Source organism: Brachyhypopomus gauderio, unplaced genomic scaffold (assembly GCF_052324685.1).
Source record: "Brachyhypopomus gauderio isolate BG-103 unplaced genomic scaffold, BGAUD_0.2 sc50, whole genome shotgun sequence".
Classification (NCBI taxonomy): domain Eukaryota; kingdom Metazoa; phylum Chordata; class Actinopteri; order Gymnotiformes; family Hypopomidae; genus Brachyhypopomus; species Brachyhypopomus gauderio.
In genome coordinates this window covers 495,535-516,017 of record NW_027506875.1, presented here as the reverse complement: position 1 = coordinate 516,017, position 20,483 = coordinate 495,535, and the positions used below count along the sequence as shown (strand labels likewise).

At 41.8% G+C, this 20,483-nt stretch overlaps 3 protein-coding genes and 1 long non-coding RNA gene across 4 annotated transcripts in view; 2 read left to right on the top strand and 2 right to left on the bottom strand.

Moving 5' to 3' along the window:
- Positions 1-20,483, top strand: part of LOC143487782 (uncharacterized) — a 98,919-nt gene that overhangs the window by 22,156 nt on the left and 56,280 nt on the right. The window lies entirely within an intron of this gene.
- LOC143487779 (uncharacterized) lies at positions 288-8,833 on the bottom strand. Its single transcript, XM_076986947.1, has 5 exons — positions 2,250-8,833; positions 1,197-1,321; positions 791-1,103; positions 593-637; positions 288-372 (listed from the first exon to the last, which is right to left on the bottom strand). Exon 1 carries the CDS (start codon positions 7,264-7,266, stop codon positions 3,979-3,981), a length of 3,288 nt encoding a protein of 1,095 aa, XP_076843062.1. The 5' UTR covers positions 7,267-8,833; the 3' UTR covers positions 288-372; positions 593-637; positions 791-1,103; positions 1,197-1,321; positions 2,250-3,978.
- On the bottom strand, positions 12,468-15,724 carry LOC143487746 (BEN domain-containing protein 5-like). The gene is made up of 8 exons (XM_076986872.1): positions 15,494-15,724; positions 14,441-14,565; positions 14,033-14,345; positions 13,835-13,879; positions 13,567-13,614; positions 13,354-13,397; positions 13,040-13,250; positions 12,468-12,601 (listed from the first exon to the last, which is right to left on the bottom strand). The coding sequence occupies exons 1-8, from the start codon at positions 15,657-15,659 to the stop codon at positions 12,468-12,470; spliced, it is 1,086 nt and encodes a 361-aa protein (XP_076842987.1). The 5' UTR covers positions 15,660-15,724.
- Positions 17,700-18,300, top strand: LOC143487795 (uncharacterized). Its single transcript, XR_013124367.1, has 2 exons — positions 17,700-18,021; positions 18,164-18,300. It is a non-coding gene; the product is annotated as an uncharacterized LOC143487795 (long non-coding RNA).

Sequence of the window (20,483 nt, the reverse complement as noted above, 5' to 3'; positions counted from 1 at the left end):
TTTTAGTTAAAACTATTAAGATAGTTTCTTATCTTATTTACTTTACTTTTTATTATCTTACTTACTTCACTTTTAACTTTTTATGTTATTTTAATATTTTTATCTTTAATTTCTTTTAACATTTTCTTCTGTCTTTTTGTCTTTGTCTTATCTCCTTTTAATGTTTCTTTTATTTATACTGTAAAGCACTTTGAGTTACATGTATGTATGAAAGGTGCTATACAAATAAAGATTATTATTATTATTATTATTATCTCTTATCAGAGATAGGATGAATGTATAAGTGTAACCAAGTCATTCATGTTTTATTAGCAATATACTTACCAACTGTTGCTTGAGGAGTGTTTAATGGGGGTGACAAGTTGGATTGCCCTGAAATGTATAATATAATGATAATAAATCTTCAGTACAAGTTTGTATCACAGATTAAATGAACATTAACTAGGGCTTTTTTATTAGACAATAGGTAGACGCAACATGCTGTTAGTGTTATATGCAACAAAACCACAAACACCTTCTCAAGCAAAACAGATAATGTTCAAAATATAATAACAACAGTAATAGTAATAGCAGTATAACTGAAAGGTCTTACTAATTGTTTGAGGGGTGTCCATAAAATCAGGAAGGCTGTTATTCTCTATAACATAAATGAGACCTTAAATGTAATTCACTGTCATTACATTCAATAAATAGTACAGCTTTAAATTCCAGTTTAGATAAAATGATAACGATTGTTTTGTGTTTTGTGAGGCAGCCTTTTAGGAAAGAAGGGTGAGTGTTACAAACTTACCAGGAAGGATTTTGGAGACCAAACACTTTTGGAGTTCAGTGTTCAATTTTCTCAGTTGTTCCAGTTCACTAATGGCTTCTTGATATTTATGCCCAAGTACTGTGTGCTTCTTCTTTAATTCATCAAATTCAGATTTGGCAATTAATTCATCATCACTGCCACTAGATGTTTCATCATCCAGCAGAATCCTCTGCCTCTTTGATTGACTATTAGAGGCACACAGTGGCTGGATTCTTTTCTGGCTTTGCCGCTCTTTTAAAATTTCCATTAGTGAGGCCCGCTTTCCCTCAATAATGCTTGCCTTTTGTGACATCTGCAAATAATAATAGCACATAACATCTCACTTGCTCTTATCATATATATATATATTATATATATATATATATGCATGCACATATATACTTACAGCAGTATCTTCAATTTCTTTCCTTTCTGAGTTTCTCTGGCTCTCCACAGGATTTCTCTCCAGTAACTTTGGAACCCGAATCCTTTTCCCTGCACCTAGAATGTCCTCTATTTCTTCAGAAGTGTCTGTGAAGAAAAATATGTAACACTTTAAACCGTAATACTGGTCAGGCACACTCAAGTCTTCCCTCTTATAATTTTTATATATGATTATATAAAATTTATATACAAAAAATTAATACAAACATTTATATTATGCTCAGTTTCTTTTTCATGCTGAATGTTGAACCCAGAATGATAGTTTAATCATTGAATGTTCAGTATTTGTCTTATACAAATGGCTCAGCTAAAACATGAAAATCACAGTTTACAGACCTCCGTGTTTAATTATAATTAAAGAGCAGATATTGTCAGTGCGCTTGCGGCATTTTGGCCCTCAAAAGGGAAGTGAAAAGTTCTCCACCAACATTCTCAGTTAAGTATTACCCAAGAACAGGTAGAAGGCAGCCTTTCGGTTAAATCGTGCCCTTTTAAACTTGATCAACTAATATGATTCTCAGACCAGACTAATTATAAGAATGTAAAAAATGAAAGACAACGCATGGGATGTTGCATCGGCTGTTGGTGCAGAAGGTAAGTCTTTTGTTTTATAAATATATTTTAACGAGCAAGGTGGTCCATGGTCGCCAGGCTACCGCACGCGACACAACTAACTATATAAAGGCTTATTAGGTCTTATTAGGTTTGTAGATGATGTTGCTGAGTAACCCTCTTAATGGTAACACGAGTAGCACAACCTGCTAAATAATATCCAGTCTTGACAGTGTAGACAGCTTCATACAGACTGATCAAAGTAACATTTAATGAACAGACCACGGACGATTTTGATCGCTGCGACAGGTAATGTTTTGTAGATCCCGGTTCGGGTAACTTGTAGCCAAATTGTATCAGATAGCGACAAGTTTAACTCACGTCGTACGTCAAACAAAATGTTGAATTGTTATTATTATACGATATACTATTATTCTGTATTATAAAAACGTTAGCTACTTACCTTTTAGCATCAAGATTTGGCCAGCGAATAACTCCCCTTTCCACATGTAACGGGGTGTCAAGCCCCGTTTTGTGGGGGTAGTAGCAGCAACCTCACCTTGGACGACGGGAGAGCGGAAGGATCTGGGTCCCCACCCTCCAGTACAATTAGCCTCAGTGCTTATTTGTTTAAGTATGGATAGCCTGCCCTGTTCTACACTATGGCTTCTAACTTCCCCAATAAATAGATGTAAGGTGAGCCACTGCCTGAAATGGTGAGGTGGGCTTCGGTAGACCCTGACACGGTGGCGGCCCGAAGGATTGGTGTTAACCACACTGTGAATGGCTACAGGTTTGTTAACCCCCCTTTCCCCCTCCCTAGATCAGGACAGGACAGGTGAGACGCCCCCACTCCAAGGTAGGTATATCAGTAACACAGTAAATACCCTGTTGGGCATCCAACACATACACACAATATAACTCAAACGGTGACTATACTTAAACAACTATAATTTGAACAATTATTAACATAGTTTATTCATTTAAAACATATATAAATCTGGGTGTTCCTCTGGAATTAAATGAAACAAATGACAACGACAGCAGTAAATAATCCACAATATTATTTCTGCACTCCCACTCTGGGTGTATTTGGCAGTCCACGGTTTGAGAGAAAGAGTCTACGAACGGTCACGTGGATCTCAGTCTCTGATCACAGTCTCTGATCACGAGGCAAAATACTCTTTCTTAACGTAGCCTCATAAATAAAATACCCAGGAAAGACAAACAAATACAAAATAAATCACTTCCCTTCAACTGAGGAGGCGAACTGCTGAGAGGATGTCGTCTGGATGGCAGGGTACACGGCAACAGTCTGACACGGAGAAACAGTCTCTGAAGACCAGGAACACGCTGAGTCTCTGTGTGGCGCTTCCCCACTGCCGCCGGACGGTAGACGCGGTCGCAATCCCTCGCGTTGTGCGTGAACACGGCTCCCGCTCAACCTGCAGCTAACGCCAGCCCAAACGCGCGCGCACACGGACACGCAGGAAAGTGCACAAAAAACAAACCAGCAGCCTTCCCCCGCGGCAACGCCGTATCCTCCGCCACATGCACGTTGCAGAAAAGGCCTCACGCGCTCTTCTTGCTACACAAAGGTGGGCACGTCCGCCATTTCGTGCGCTACGCAACAGCTGAATTTTCCCCGAGACCAGTCCTGACTCAATACGCACCGGAGTCTAGTTTAAAGAGCCCTCAGACCTGCTCGTCTCGCTCTGAACGCTGGTGCTCACAAAGACAGACTTTCTCTCGTTTGAAAACACATACATACTCGTTTGTTCTCTCTATATCGCTGGAGAGCAAGCATACACGTTTACTGCTCTTAACCCACCGTTCGCTTTCGATTTCCTTGACCCGCCCCCAAAGCGATACTGGGACCTCACATTCATCTTCGGACAATACTTTTAACCCTTGCATGCCCCGGTACACACAGTACATTGTTGGAGATTGCAGAAAAGTAACTAAAGCATCATAAATATTTGTGTACTCCACATTCCCCCCTGCTAAACCCTGCCATACCAGCGACCATCCTCCAGCAGGCCTCATCTCTGAAATACAAACAAAACAGATAGATGTGAACAATAGTTACACTTCAGGTGTGGAAGCCATAACTTCAAACATTTTTTTTTTTTTTTACATTCAAACAACAAACTCGTTTTCTTCAACCAAGAATATCGTACATTTAACATCATTTATTTCAAAACATAATCGTTCCTGTACCTCCAAGGAAGCGTGCCCCTGCCCTGCCTGTCTGAGCGCCTCAACGTGCCAACATGGTCACTCCCTGTATCTGACTCCCGTAGGCCCCGGCTTGCGTAGGCTATTACCCGCTCTGTCCCCCCCTGCTTTTGGCTAAGCACAGCCCCTATGCCCTGTAGACTCCCATCAGTGGTAAGTGTGAAAGGTAGTGTTAAGTCTGGGTAGGCAAGCACTGGTGGAGACATTAGGCACTGCTTGAGACTCTCAAATGCTCTCTGGCATTCCCCACTCCAGGTGATTGGTCCAGGAGCTCTCTCCCTGGCCTTCACTCCTCCCAACAAGTCATACAATGGCCTGGCTAAATGTGAAAAATTGGGTACGAAGCGTCTATAATAGCCCATGAACCCTAGCACCTGTCTCACTTCCTTCACTGTCCTTGGAGTAGGCCATGTGTGCAGGGCCCTGACCTTTTCATCATCTACTTGGACTCCTTCGGCAGAAATCACATGCCCCAGGAACTTCACTTCTGAGCGGAAGAGGAAGCACTTGCTAGGTTTCAGCTTCAACCCATGGTGCCTTAGACGAGTGAGTACAAGTTCTAGTCGCTCACAGTGACTTTCAAAGTCCTTTGAAAAAATGATGATGTCATCAAGGTACACCAGCAATGTGTCAAAAGCAAGGTCACCCAGCACCACCCCCATAAGTCGTTGGAAAGTGGCTGGGGCATTGCAGAGGCCAAACGGCATACGACACCACTCAAAGAGCCCAAATGGTGTTGTAACAGCAGTCTTCTCTCTGTCTTCCTCACAAACTGCCACCTGGAAATATCCTGCTGTCAGATCCAGTGTCGAGAACAGCTGAGCATTTCCTAGGGCGTCGAGTGACTCCTCCACTCGTGGAAGGGGGTATGCGTCTTTACATGTGACCAAATTCAGCCTTCTATAATCACAACAGAATCGTACTGTCCCGTCCTTTTTGACAACTATAACTGCGGGGGATGCCCATGGACTGGAACTCTCTCTCAGGACCCCCTGGTCAACAAGGCTTTGCACATGTTTCTTAAATTCCTGGAACACGTGAGGTGGGACCCGCCGGTGCCTCTGTTTAACGGGTGGGGCATCACCTGTGGGAATACTATGCGTCACAGCCGTAGTATAACCATAGTCGTGGTCACCTTTCGAGAACACATCCTTGTACTTCTCAAGCAAGTTTAAAAGTTCCTTATACTGCAATGGAGTAAGGGCATCGGAGTTCACCTGGACTGGAATAGGCATGTGATTTGCATCACACTCCTGGGGGTGACTGTCACCCTGTTCAACCACCTTTACATGTACAGCCCCGTTGCTCTCCTCAAGCTCCACCATTCGTCTTGGTAGCACCTCCTGTGGTTTATGTACTGATGCCACCATGGCCCTGGGTTTTAATCTTATGGGCCTCTCACTCGAGTTCAACACTCTCACAGGCACTCTGCCCCCTTCTGTCTTGGCTAACACGTTTGCGACCATAAGCCCCTTCGGAATACCTGCTCTAGGTGTAGGCTCCACCAATACTTGGCACTTTACCTTGGGTGGCACTCTGCAGCGGCCTTCTAGTACCTTCTCACTAAAGGGTGGAATAGTAACTGCACCTCTTCCAGCCACTCTAACAAAGCCAATCTTGCCACCAGGGCCAATAATCTGCGATTCTTTCTCAACTCTGGCGAGCACATGTCGTACACTCGCCTCCCCCGTGTGTCGGCTGTGCTTATCCATCGGCTTTAATCCACCTCCTGTAATGAAAAGGTCTCGAAGTCCACTTATCACATTCATTCCAATGATGCCAGAGAGCCCCTTCATGTCTGCTACATCTGGACTGGTGTCTGTTAGCACAAACACACACTTCCCATAAAGCGTCCTCCCCATGCACTCAATGTCTGCCTCCAGGCATCCAAGAACAGGTATGTCTAACCCATTTGCGGCGGTAAGCTTTACCCAGCTAGCTGATGACAGCATCAGTTCTTCTCCTTCAAAATGTCGTTTGAAGTGAGACTCTGTTATTGTAGTAACCTCTGATCCCGTGTCTAAGAGGCAGTTTGTCTTCACACCAGCTATCTTAACTTCAATGGTTAAGCAGTCCCCAAATGCATTTTCTCTAAGCGTGCTAGGCACTTCCTGTGAGACTGTCTTACCTGTCCTACTCCAGACTACTGAAGAGTCTTGACTGTTCTGTCTAACTTGCGGGCTCCTGACTGCAGCTTCACCTGTTGCTTCCCCCTGTTTAGGTTGGGCAGCATGATTTTTTACTTCTTCGCTACGGGGGCAGTAACGACTGGTATGGCCTGGCTCTCTGCATGTATAGCAAACATACCTTCCTTCGCTATCTTTCAGAGGCAGCTTCCTTGGCCTCTTTTGCTGAAGCTTTGCTTTCTCTTGGCTGTGAACAACTTCGTACAACTCTTCCTGACGTGCAGCTATCTTTTCTATAGCCTCATGTAGCATCTCAAGAGTTAGTGTTGGGGAAGCACCTGCAGTTGCAGCAGCAGCATTCACAACGCCTCTAGAACGGGAGCTACTCCTTGTGCCACTTGATGCTGGCACCTCCTCCTCCTCAGACCAGGTAATAGCGGCTTGCATCAGTTGGGCAAAAGTTAAATCTTCCTCGTCCTTTACCCTCCTTTTCATCTCACGCCTCAAGAAGTCATCCCTTAAGCCCAGTACCAGTTGTTCTTTGAGCACAGCATCAGCATCAGGTACACGCTTGGAATCCCTACTGAGGACTCGACTAAGCTTCTCTTGCAGATCGTATGCGTAAGAGCGGATAGTCTCACCAGGCATCTGTATCCGATCATAGAACTCCTTCAGTCTTGTGCCTATAGGCACCTTGTCCCCATAAGCTTTCAAAAGGGTGGAGAATATTTCATCAACACTCTCCTCCTCTCCTTTCAGCATAAACTTCACTGTCATTTTGGCTTCATCCTTTAATTGCTGCCTGACTAGTTCAATACAATCCTCATCTGTAACCTTCATGACTTTAAATGCAGACTTCATCGCTGCCACCCATTCCTCAATGCTCATGTCACCTGGCTTTGTCAAGCTCCCACTAAACTCTGGCAGCTTGCGATCCCGAGGGATATACACAGCAGTTGGACTCCTCTGGGCAGCAGCTTGCTGATCTATAACAGCCTTGGCCAGGGAGAGTGCCTCTCTCTGCTCCTCTCTAGCTTGCTGCAAAGCTCCAGACTGCTCAGCCAGCCTTCGCTGCATCTCCTCAAACTCTCTCTTTAACTGTTCCAGCTCAGCCATCTTAAGATTGACAGATCTGTAACCAACAGCTGCAGCCTACTTGAAATGCACCTACTGACTATCCTGTTCGTGACGCCAATTGTAACGGGGTGTCAAGCCCCGTTTTGTGGGGGTAGTAGCAGCAACCTCACCTTGGACGACGGGAGAGCGGAAGGATCTGGGTCCCCACCCTCCAGTACAATTAGCCTCAGTGCTTATTTGTTTAAGTATGGATAGCCTGCCCTGTTCTACACTATGGCTTCTAACTTCCCCAATAAATAGATGTAAGGTGAGCCACTGCCTGAAATGGTGAGGTGGGCTTCGGTAGACCCTGACACGGTGGCGGCCCGAAGGATTGGTGTTAACCACACTGTGAATGGCTACAGGTTTGTTAACCCCCCTTTCCCCCTCCCTAGATCAGGACAGGACAGGTGAGACGCCCCCACTCCAAGGTAGGTATATCAGTAACACAGTAAATACCCTGTTGGGCATCCAACACATACACACAATATAACTCAAACGGTGACTATACTTAAACAACTATAATTTGAACAATTATTAACATAGTTTATTCATTTAAAACATATATAAATCTGGGTGTTCCTCTGGAATTAAATGAAACAAATGACAACGACAGCAGTAAATAATCCACAATATTATTTCTGCACTCCCACTCTGGGTGTATTTGGCAGTCCACGGTTTGAGAGAAAGAGTCTACGAACGGTCACGTGGATCTCAGTCTCTGATCACAGTCTCTGATCACGAGGCAAAATACTCTTTCTTAACTTAGCCTCATAAATAAAATACCCAGGAAAGACAAACAAATACAAAATAAATCACTTTCCTTCAACTGAGGAGGCGAACTGCTGAGAGGATGTCGTCTGGATGGCAGGGTACACGGCAACAGTCTGACACGGAGAAACAGTCTCTGAAGACCAGGAACACGCTGAGTCTCTGTGTGGCGCTTCCCCACTGCCGCCGGACGGTAGACGCGGTCGCAATCCCTCGCGTTGTGCGTGAACACGGCTCCCGCTCAACCTGCAGCTAACGCCAGCCCAAACGCGCGCGCACACGGACACGCAGGAAAGTGCACAAAAAACAAACCAGCAGCCTTCCCCCGCAGCAACGCCGTATCCTCCGCCACATGCACGTTGCAGAAAAGGCCTCACGCGCTCTTCTTGCTACACAAAGGTGGGCACGTCCGCCATTTCGTGCGCTACGCAACAGCTGAATTTTCCCCGAGACCAGTCCTGACTCAATACGCACCGGAGTCTAGTTTAAAGAGCCCTCAGACCTGCTCGTCTCGCTCTGAACGCTGGTGCTCACAAAGACAGACTTTCTCTCGTTTGAAAACACATACATACTCGTTTGTTCTCTCTATATCGCTGGAGAGCAAGCATACACGTTTACTGCTCTTAACCCACCGTTCGCTTTCGATTTCCTTGACCCGCCCCCAAAGCGATACTGGGACCTCACATTCATCTTCGGACAATACTTTTAACCCTTGCATGCCCCGGTACACACAGTACATTGTTGGAGATTGCAGAAAAGTAACTAAAGCATCATAAATATTTGTGTACTCCACACACAGAATCCAGTATGCGTGTACTGCAGAATAGTCTTCTGTATTTTTTGGGTCAAAGTTTTTGATGTCTTTAATATGTACAATATTTTTTACTCCGTCGTCGATGTATTGTACGTAGGCAAACATTTTATTAATGCGAAAAAATCTTAAGGAAAGAACAAGGAAAAATATGAGAGAGCTAGGTGGCTAACAAACTTGTAACGGTATTCGAACGCAGCCTCCATTCGAACAATTCTGAGGCTCGCGCAGCTCATCAGTGCAGGACATTAAAGTATGACACGGTGATGCGATTTTATAGCCAGCAATAATGAGGACACACAGACACATACATATATAATTATGCTGTGTGTGTGTGCGTGCGTGTGAATATGTGTATATATATTAGTGGTGGGCCGTTAACGCCGATAACGGCCGACCACTAATTAAATTTAACTCGCTTGCAGACCGTTTTTATCTGTATATATATTCATGAACATTTACCTGACGCATTTTAATGTTGCTTTGTGTTTCAGGTTTGAAAAGTGCTGGAATTTAGGCTAAAGTACATTAAAATGTTGAAATTACGTTAACAAATACGAGCCTCTTGTAATTCCAGGACGAAACATGAGAGAACGTGAAGACGTTAAGATTGAGCGTTTTGAAAATAAACAACCATCAAATAATGTGATAAAAAAGCGAATTATTTTGAATCATTTCGAGTATATGTATTAATATTTAACTTAGTTATGTTTATCATGCTGGAAAATATTGAAATGGACCTTGAAAGTGCCGTACAAGTGCTTTAATTCCACCTTGTATAGGTGTATGAACCCTGCAAACATGACTTTGTCGATCGCGCTGAAGCGCAGCGCACGCGCGAAGTTACAAAATTCGACAGGTGCACGACCGCGCGAGGCACTCGCGCACGGGCGGAGCCTCAGCGATTACGTAATTTTCGCCGCGCGGACCCTCGCGCCGCTCGCGGCGTGTCAATATTTAACTGAATTATGTTTATCAAGCTGGAAAATATTGAAATGGACCTTGAACCCACTAAACATTAGACGTCTTATGGACGTGCAGATCAAGTCTATATTGCGTCCGTCGGTCCAAGACCAATTCTGGACTTCTACTCGACGTGCAAACTAGGTCCGTTATTTGGACGTCTAACTATGACCCCACTTGGACGTCGATGTGCAGTTAAACACTTGAACGTCGGAATTTCAACGTCACGGAGACGTCTAAGAAGGGTACAGAAATGTACATGATACATAATATTTGTTTTTTTTTATATTAATGAACATTTCTAAATGTTGAGTAAAGCGGTATGAGAAAATTTGTCTTTTGGGCGATAAACACTTTTGCTCGACTCCGTCAACCTAAAACTCCATGTCCTCAATGGTGCAGCCTGTGAACTGTAATAAATCCATATTATTATACATTATTTAATGTAGACACGTATAAGAAAATGTATGTATTATCAAAATATTTGTTTATATATAATATTTATGTATAACTATTATGTTAAATACAATCAATTGACTATGATACAAAAGTGAGCCTACATAAAAAGCTCGAGCGAGTTGCCTCGCGCATTTAGGAGTTTAAATTAAAAAGAAATCCGTTACTTTTTACAGTTATTTACTGGCGATTTCAAGGTAACATTAACAACTGGTCTTTAACAAACCTCAAAATATTAACCTAAAATGTTTATATGTTGTAGTAACAGATCAATAGATATAATCACATTACCTTGTACTTTTGTAATGGATTTTTGTAAGGTTTGTTACGTTTTAACGTTAGCCAAAAGGCTAGCTAGCTACTCACGTATTGGATGGAATTTACCACAGACATTACTACTTTTATAAGTTGGCGTTTTGGCCAGTGATCAATAAAAATGAAGGTGGAAAGAAATTGGAAATGCCATTCATGTGATTTATTTGTAAAGCATATACAATTGTAACGTGTGTAACTGGTGCCAGAAGGTGGCGGACCTGTTTATTGTTCCCGTTCATCTTTCTGAAGTTCGTTAGGCTCAGCAGATTTGAACCTTACACTTTTGTATACGTTTCCAGTTATCTGCTGCGACGGAAAGGAAGCTAGGAAAATTTACCAGGACAAAATGCTACCTTCTAAAATGGCACTAGTTGTGCACAGAAACTATGAATCCCCATGGAAATTGTGTTTTAAGAAAGCATTTCCTTCGATATTACAGCTCTATTTAGAAATAGCTGTTGGTAGGCTTATAAAAACGATGTCTAAAAGGAGTCAACGTTTTACGCAAAAAAGACCTACACAAGACTTCATTTGGACTAGAAATGGCCCTTATCCGGACGTCCGGGGGTCGTCGATACACGACGTGCAGAAGACGTCGGAAAAAAGACGTCATCTGGCGTCACAGTCTGCACCTTCAGGGGACCAAAATCCGACGTGCAAAAATGACTTGGAAAAGACGTCGTTTCAACGTATCTTTGCGCAGTGGGAAAGTGCCGTACAAGTGCTTTAATTCCACCTTGTATAGGTGTATGAACCCTGCAAACATGACTTTGTCGATCGCGCTGAAGCGCAGCGCGCGCGCGAAGTTACAAAATTCGAGAGGTGCACGACCGCGCGAGGCACTCCGGGCGGAGCCTCAGCGATTACGTAATTTTCGCCGCGCGGACCCTCGCGCCGCTCGCGGCGTGTCAATATTTAACTTAATTATGTTTATCATGCTGGAAAATATTGAAATGGACCTTGAAAGTGCCGTACAAGTGCTTTAATTCCACCTTGTATAGGTGTATGAACCCTGCAAACATGACTTTGTCGATCGCGCTGAAGCGCGGCGCGCGCGAAGTTGCAAAATTCGAGAGGTGCAAGACCTCGTGCAGCGACAGCGCGCGAGGCACTCGCGCACGGGCGGAGCCTCAGCGATTACGTCATTTTCGCCGCGGACCCTCGCGCCGCTCGCGGCGCGTCAAGTATAAACCAGGCTTCAAGTATAAACCAGCTTAAAGCCTGCCCTGCTGGAAAAACCAGCTCATACCATCTTAAGCTGGTCAAGCTGGTTAACCAGCTTGACCAGCTTAAGCTGTGTTTTGGAACCTGGTAGCTGGTTTGTAGCTGGTAGCTGGTTAAACCATTCAAAACCAGCTGTTAGCTGGTTCATAGGTGGTAGCTGGTTTATAGCTGGTTACACCATCTTAAACCATCTTGTTGCTGGTGGGTGGTTTTACTGTCCAAAACCAGCTTGTACCTGGTATTCTGTAAAATAACTAGTATTTTAAATTTACAATTAACCTTTGATAGCTTGTTGCAGAACTGTCAAGTGACCAGAATATTATACAATGTGCCTCAACCATGGTCGTGGATTTTCTGTCTGGAACATTTTGATGTTTTCCTAAATGACAATTAAATTAGGCATGCTGGAGGAGAGCAACACTAAAACAAGCAGGGAATGTTTAAACATGTGCACACCTGCCCTAACACCTATGCTTTACTGTTAATAGACCAGTTTGCAAAATAGGCAAGAAACAAAGACAATTTTAAAAGACAACTCAAAAATATTTATTTTTCTTAATTTACTGAGAAATTATTATAACAGCTGCTTTAATAAAATGCTATTTGTACAAACGACATTTTAAACAAGTAATATAATTTTATCAAATAACAAATCATGTACTTATTGATTTTGTTTTTTTTGTTTTTTGTTGATGTCTTGGATTTTTTCTGTAACATAACGTCCAAATTTTCCTGCTCTGGTCCTTAGCTCGAACTCTTCCAGGTTTTTTGTCTCAAGCCACTTTTGGAAGCAATCTTTAACAAAACAAAATAAAGCAAAATGTCATGAGAAAACTTTAATATGCATAAAATATGCATGTTACTGCACAACAATAAAATCATATAGTTTTCTAAAGACTTCAAAAACTATTTACTTGAAACAAAGTACAAATCATTTACTTGCATGTATAGGCCTTCTCAGAGGAGCTAAACTCCTAAATGTGAGGTATAAACTTCTAGCCTATATGAAGACTAGATAACCTGCTCAAAGGCCACATGACTATTATTATGAACAGTTTTATTAAATGTCAACATTTTGCACAGAAGATATGTATAAGATTATTAGCAGGTCATTGAGAAATTTTAATAAAATTCAAGTGTCCTGGTCCAAAAGAGACACATGTAATATTTCATGCAGCAGTAATATCCTCCATCATTTTCAGATTAGTATTCTTTATCAACATTCTTACTTACTTTTTAGTGCTCTTAATTTGTGAGGGGTTAGAGGGGGCCTGGGGGTTGTCTTTGTTGTTGGACAACTTTTACCCTCCAGACTCCGGTTGGCCAAAATGTTTGTGCCCCAAATGCACACTGCCAGCTCCTTCACAAACAAGCTGTCCTTGCTGTTTCCTTGGACTCTCTTCCACTGATTTGTATTGATGTAAATTCCTTCACCAATGTGCGTCTGTGTGAAATTTTATTTTATTTCACGATTATATGTAAATCATATCAGTATAATCAAAGACAATACCACCGTTACTGTACATTTATAATTAAATCTAAAATACCCTTTCTTCTTCTGAAGCTTGCTCTTTCTGTTGGCTTATTTCTACTGCAAATATAAAATAATTTAATAATTATTACCTTACTTTTGGTAAATGACAGTTGTAGAATGATTAAATAGTACAATATTATTGTGCATGTCTCTTATCTCTTATCAGAGATAGGATGAATGTATAAGTGTAACCAAGTCATTCATGTTTTATTAGCAATATACTTACCAACTGTTGCTTGAGGAGTGTTTAATGGGGGTGACAAGTTGGATTGCCCTGAAATGTATAATATAATGATAATAAATCTTCAGTACAAGTTTGTATCACAGATTAAATGAACATTAACTAGGGCTTTTTTATTAGACAATAGGTAGACGCAACAAGCTGTTAGTGTTATATGCAACAAAACCACAAACACCTTCTCAAGCAAAACAGATAATGTTCAAAATATAATAACAACAGTAATAGTAATAGCAGTATAACTGAAAGGTCTTACTAATTGTTTGAGGGGTGTCCATAAAATCAGGAAGGCTGTTATTCTCTATAACATAAATGAGACCTTAAATGTAATTCACTGTCATTACATTCAATAAATAGTACAGCTTTAAATTCCAGTTTAGATAAAATGATAACGATTGTTTTGTGTTTTGTGAGGCAGCCTTTTAGGAAAGAAGGGTGAGTGTTACAAACTTACCAGGAAGGATTTTGGAGACCAAACACTTTTGGAGTTCAGTGTTCAATTTTCTCAGTTGTTCCAGTTCACTAATGGCTTCTTGATATTTATGCCCAAGTACTGTGTGCTTCTTCTTTAATTCATCAAATTCAGATTTGGCAATTAATTCATCATCACTGCCACTAGATGTTTCATCATCCAGCAGAATCCTCTGCCTCTTTGATTGACTATTAGAGGCACACAGTGGCTGGATTCTTTTCTGGCTTTGCCGCTCTTTTAAAATTTCCATTAGTGAGGCCCGCTTTCCCTCAATAATGCTTGCCTTTTGTGACATCTGCAAATAATAATAGCACATAACATCTCACTTGCTCTTATCATATATATATTATATATATATATATATATATATGCATGCACATATATACTTACAGCAGTATCTTCAATTTCTTTCCTTTCTGAGTTTCTCTGGCTCTCCACAGGATTTCTCTCCAGTAACTTTGGAACCCGAATCCTTTTCCCTGCACCTAGAATGTCCTCTATTTCTTCAGAAGTGTCTGTGAAGAAAAATATGTAACACTTTAAACCGTAATACTGGTCAGGCACACTCAAGTCTTCCCTCTTATAATTTTTATATATGATTATATAAAATTTATATACAAAAAATTAATACAAACATTTATATTATGCTCAGTTTCTTTTTCATGCTGAATGTCGAACCCAGAATGATAGTTTAATCATTGAATGTTCAGTATTTGTCTTATACAAATGGCTCAGCTAAAACATGAAAATCACAGTTTACAGACCTCCGTGTTTAATTATAATTAAAGAGCAGATATTGTCAGTGCGCTTGCGGCATTTTGGCCCTCAAAAGGGAAGTGAAAAGTTCTCCACCAACATTCTCAGTTAAGTATTACCCAAGAACAGGTAGAAGGCAGCCTTTCGGTTAAATCGTGCCCTTTTAAACTTGATCAACTAATATGATTCTCAGACCAGACTAATTATAAGAATGTAAAAAATGAAAGACAACGCATGGGATGTTGCATCGGCTGTTGGTGCAGAAGGTAAGTCTTTTGTTTTATAAATATATTTTAACGAGCAAGGTGGTCCATGGTCGCCAGGCTACCGCACGCGACACAACTAACTATATAAAGGCTTATTAGGTCTTATTAGGTTTGTAGATGATGTTGCTGAGTAACCCTCTTAATGGTAACACGAGTAGCACAACCTGCTAACTAATATCCAGTCTTGACAGTGTAGACAGCTTCATACAGACAGATCAAAGTAACATTTAATGAACAGACCACGGACGATTTTGATCGCTGCGACAGGTAATGTTTTGTAGATCCCGGTTCGGGTAACTTGTAGCCAAATTGTATCAGATAGCGACAAGTTTAACTCACGTCGTACGTCAAACAAAATGTTGAATTGTTATTATTATACGATATACTATTATTCTGTATTATAAAAACGTTAGCTACTTACCTTTTAGCATCAAGATTTGGCCAGCGAATAACTCCCCTTTCCACAGAATCCAGTATGCGTGTACTGCAGAATAGTCTTCTGTATTTTTTGGGTCAAAGTTTTTGATGTCTTTAATATGTACAATATTTTTTACTCCGTCGTCGATGTATTGTACGTAGGCAAACATTTTATTAATGCGAAAAAATCTTAAGGAAAGAACAAGGAAAAATATGAGAGAGCTAGGTGGCTAACAAACTTGTAATGGTATTCGAACGCAGCCTCCATTCGAACAATTCTGAGGCTCGCGCAGCTCATCAGTGCAGGACATTAAAGTATGACACGGTGATGCGATTTTATAGCCAGCAATAATGAGGACACACAGACACATACATATATAATTATGCTGTGTATGTGTGCGTGCGTGTGAATATGTGTATATATATTAGTGGTGGGCCGTTAACGCCGATAACGGCCGACCACTAATTAAATTTAACTCGCTTGCAGACCGTTTTTATCTGTATATATATTCATGAACATTTACCTGACGCATTTTAATGTTGCTTTGTGTTTCAGGTTTGAAAAGTGCTGGAATTTAGGCTAAAGTACATTAAAATGTTGAAATTACGTTAACAAATACGAGCCTCTTGTAATTCCAGGACGAAACATGAGAGAACGTGAAGACGTTAAGATTGAGCGTTTTGAAAATAAACAACCATCAAATAATGTGATAAAAAAGCGAATTATTTTGAATCATTTCGAGTATATGTATTAATATTTAACTTAATTATGTTTATCATGCTGGAAAATATTGAAATGGACCTTGAAAGTGCCGTACAAGTGCTTTAATTCCACCTTGTATAGGTGTATGAACCCTGCAAACACGACTTTGTCGATCGCGCTGAAGCGCAGCGCACGCGCGAAGTTACAAAATTCGACAGGTGCACGACCGCGCGAGGCACTCGCGCACGGGCGGAGCCTCAGCGATTACGTAATTTTCGCCGCGCGGACCCTCGCGCCGCTCGCGGCGTGTCAATATTTAACTGAATTATGTTTATCAAGCTGGAAAATATTGAAATGGACCTTGAACCCACTAAACATTAGACGTCTTATGGACGTGCAGATCAAGTCTATATTGCGTCCGTCGGTCCAAGACCAATTCTGGACTTCTACTCGACGTGCAAACTAGGTCCGTTATTTGGACGTCTAACTATGACCCCACTTGGACGTCGATATGCAGTTAAACACTTGAACGTCGGAATTTCAACGTCACGGAGACGTCTAAGAAGGGTACAGAAATGTACATGATACATAATATTTGTTTTTTTTATATTAATGAACATTTCTAAATGTTGAGTAAAGCGGTATGAGAAAATTTGTCTTTTGGGCGATAAACACTTTTGCTCGACTCCGTCAACCTAAAACTCCATGTCCTCAATGGTGCAGCCTGTGAACTGTAATAAATCCATATTATTATACATTATTTAATGTAGACACGTATAAGAAAATGTATGTATTATCAAAATATTTGTTTATATATAATATTTATGTATAACTATTATGTTAAATACAATCAATTGACTATGATACAAAAGTGAGCCTACATAAAAAGCTCGAGCGAGTTGCCTCGCGCATTTAGGAGTTTAAATTAAAAAGAAATCCGTTACTTTTTACAGTTATTTACTGGCGATTTCAAGGTAACATTAACAACTGGTCTTTAACAAACCTCAAAATATTAACCTAAAATGTTTATATGTTGTAGTAACAGATCAATAGATATAATCACATTACCTTGTACTTTTGTAATGGATTTTTGTAAGGTTTGTTACGTTTTAACGTTAGCCAAAAGGCTAGCTAGCTACTCACGTATTGGATGGAATTTACCACAGACATTACTACTTTTATAAGTTGGCGTTTTGGCCAGTGATCAATAAAAATGAAGGTGGAAAGAAATTGGAAATGCCATTCATGTGATTTATTTGTAAAGCATATACAATTGTAACGTGTGTAACTGGTGCCAGAAGGTGGCGGACCTGTTTATTGTTCCCGTTCATCTTTCTGAAGTTCGTTAGGCTCAGCAGATTTGAACCTTACACTTTTGTATACGTTTCCAGTTATCTGCTGCGACGGAAAGGAAGCTAGGAAAATTTACCAGGACAAAATGCTACCTTCTAAAATGGCACTAGTTGTGCACAGAAACTATGAATCCCCATGGAAATTGTGGCTGTTTCTCAATTCAGGGGCTGCAGCCCACGAAGTGCGCATTTGTAGGCCGGTTACGTCACTGCGCCGCGACGAGGCTGTCCCAATTCGTGGACTCCTTCTTATGCGGCCGACGAATGTAGCCTTCAAAACCCCGAAAACGAAGGATGCATCTGAGTATCCTTCGCGTCCCACCATATCCCAGGATTCATTGCTCTATGAACAATAAACAGGCGGAGTCTAGTGTACGGGCCGAATAATTCGTTTTTAAATGTCGGTATTTTTTAAATATGGACATTTATACTGCAATGAGATGCTAAATAACATGCCAGTTATTAATGATATTGCAGGTAAACATGTGCTTTGAGTATTTACTAAACGTTTATCCGTAAAAGTAACGTAAAAGTAACGTTTATAAAAATACATTGAATTTTGTTATGAAGTTATACTTCCCGTCAAACGTGAATACATGTTCAACGCATTTTCTTTTAGGCATTTGTGGGTGATGTGATATTTGTCGGACAGCTCGCTAACACGTATGTAACGTATGAAACGGGGCAGAGCGTGGTCACGCAAACATACGTCTTGCGAAGACTAGACTGTCTCATTTAACAGCCGTGAGATGCAGCCTACCCTGCCTTCGAAGTGTGTGGCCACCGTGGGCTGCGGTCTACGCGGTCTACGTAGGCTGCAGCCCCTGAATTGAGAAACAGCCTGTGTTTTAAGAAAGCATTTCCTTCGATATTACAGCTCTATTTAGAAATAGCTGTTGGTAGGCTTATAAAAACGATGTCTAAAAGGAGTCAACGTTTTACGCAAAAAAGACCTACACAAGACTTCATTTGGACTAGAAATGGCCCTTATCCGGACGTCCCGGGGTCGTCAATACACGACGTGCAGAAGACGTCGGAAAAAAGACTGTCATCTGGCGTCACAGTCTGCACCTTCAGGGGACCAAAATCCGACGTGCAAAAATGACTTGGAAAAGACGTCGTTTCAACGTATCTTTGCGCAGTGGGAAAGTGCCGTACAAGTGCTTTAATTCCACCTTGTATAGGTGTATGAACCCTGCAAACATGACTTTGTCGATGGCGCTGAAGCGCGGCGCGCGCGCGAAGTTGCAAAATTAGAGAGGTGCACGACCTCGCGCAGCGACAGCGCGCGAGGCACTCGCGCACGGGCGGAGCCTCAGCAATTACGTCATTTTCGCCGCGCGGACCCTCGCCGCTCGCGGCGCGTCAATATTTAACTTAATTATGTTTATCATGCTGGAAAATATTGAAATGGACCTTGAAAGTGCCGTACAAGTGCTTTAATTCCACCTTGTATAGGTGTATGAACCCTGCAAACATGACTTTGTCGATCGCGCTGAAGCGCAGCGCGCGCGCGAAGTTACAAAATTCGAGAGGTGCACGACCGCGCGAGGCACTCGCGCACGGGCGGAGCCTCAGCGATTACGTAATTTTCGCCGTGCCTTGAAAGTGCCGTACAAGTGCTTTAATTCCACTTTGTATAGGTGTATGAACCCTGCAAACATGACTTTGTCGATCGCGCTGAAGCGCAGCGCGCGCGCGAAGTTACAAAATTCGAGAGGTGCACGACCGCGCGAGGCACTCGCGCATGGGCGGAGCCTCAGCGATTACGTAATTTTCGCCGCGCGGACCCTCGCGCCGCTCGCGGCGTGTCAATATTTAACTTAATTATGTTTATCATGCTGGAAAATATTGAAATGGACCTTGAAAGTGCCGTACAAGTGCTTTAATTCCACCTTGTATAGGTGTATGAACCCTGCAAACATGACTTTGTCGATCGCGCTGAAGCGCGGCGCGCGCGCGAAGTTGCAAAATTCGAGAGGTGCACGACCTCGTGCAGCGACAGCGCGCGAGGCACTCGCGCACGGGCGGAGCCTCAGCGATTACGTCATTTTCGCCGCGCGGACCCTCGCGCCGCGTCAAGTATAAACCAGGCTTCAAGTATAAACCAGCTTAAAGCCTGCCCTGCTGGAAAAACCAGCTCATACCATCTTAAGCTGGTCAAGCTGGTTAACCAGCTTGACCAGCTTAAGCTGTGTTTTGGAACCTGGTAGCTGGTTTGTAGCTGGTAGCTGGTTAAACCATTCAAAACCAGCTGTTAGCTGGTTCATAGGTGGTAGCTGGTTTATAGCTGGTTACACCATCTTAAACCATCTTGTTGCTGGTGGGTGGTTTTACTGTCCAAAACCAGCTTGTACCTGGTATTCTGTAAAATAACTAGTATTTTAAATTTACAATTAACCTTTGATAGCTTGTTGCAGAACTGTCAAGTGACCAGAATATTATACAATGTGCCTCAACCATGGTCGTGGATTTTCTGTCTGGAACATTTTGATGTTTTCCTAAATGACAATTAAATTAGGCATGCTGGAGGAGAGCAACACTAAAACAAGCAGGGAATGTTTAAACATGTGCACACCTGCCCTAACACCTATGCTTTACTGTTAATAGACCAGTTTGCAAAATAGGCAAGAAACAAAGACAATTTTAAAAGACAACTCAAAAATATTTATTTTTCTTAATTTACTGAGAAATTATTATAACAGCTGCTTTAATAAAATGCTATTTGTACAAACGACATTTTAAACAAGTAATATAATTTTATCAAATAACAAATCATGTACTTATTGATTTTGTTTTTTTTGTTTTTTGTTGATGTCTTGGATTTTTTCTGTAACATAACATCCAAATTTTCCTGCTCTGGGGTGGGTTTCCCGATAACGAACGATCTTAGAAAGTTACGAACAACTTTAAGAACGACGTAACTTTAAGAACGCCAA

What these genes read in the sequence shown, in the direction of transcription:
- LOC143487779 (XM_076986947.1), bottom strand. Translation starts at nt 7,266, where the DNA reads ATGGCTGAGCTGGAACAGTTAAAGAGAGAGTTTGAGGAGATGCAGCGA.
- LOC143487746 (XM_076986872.1), bottom strand. Translation starts at nt 15,659, where the DNA reads ATGTTTGCCTACGTACAATACATCGACGACGGAGTAAAAAATATTGTA. An exon ending in CCAAATCTTGATGCTAAAAG is followed by an intron (nt 14,566 to 15,493) that starts GTAAGTAGCTAA and finishes TTTTCTTCACAG; the next exon opens with ACACTTCTGAAGAAATAGAG. An exon ending in AAGCTTCAGAAGAAGAAAGG is followed by an intron (nt 13,251 to 13,353) that starts GTATTTTAGATT and finishes AATTTCACACAG; the next exon opens with ACGCACATTGGTGAAGGAAT.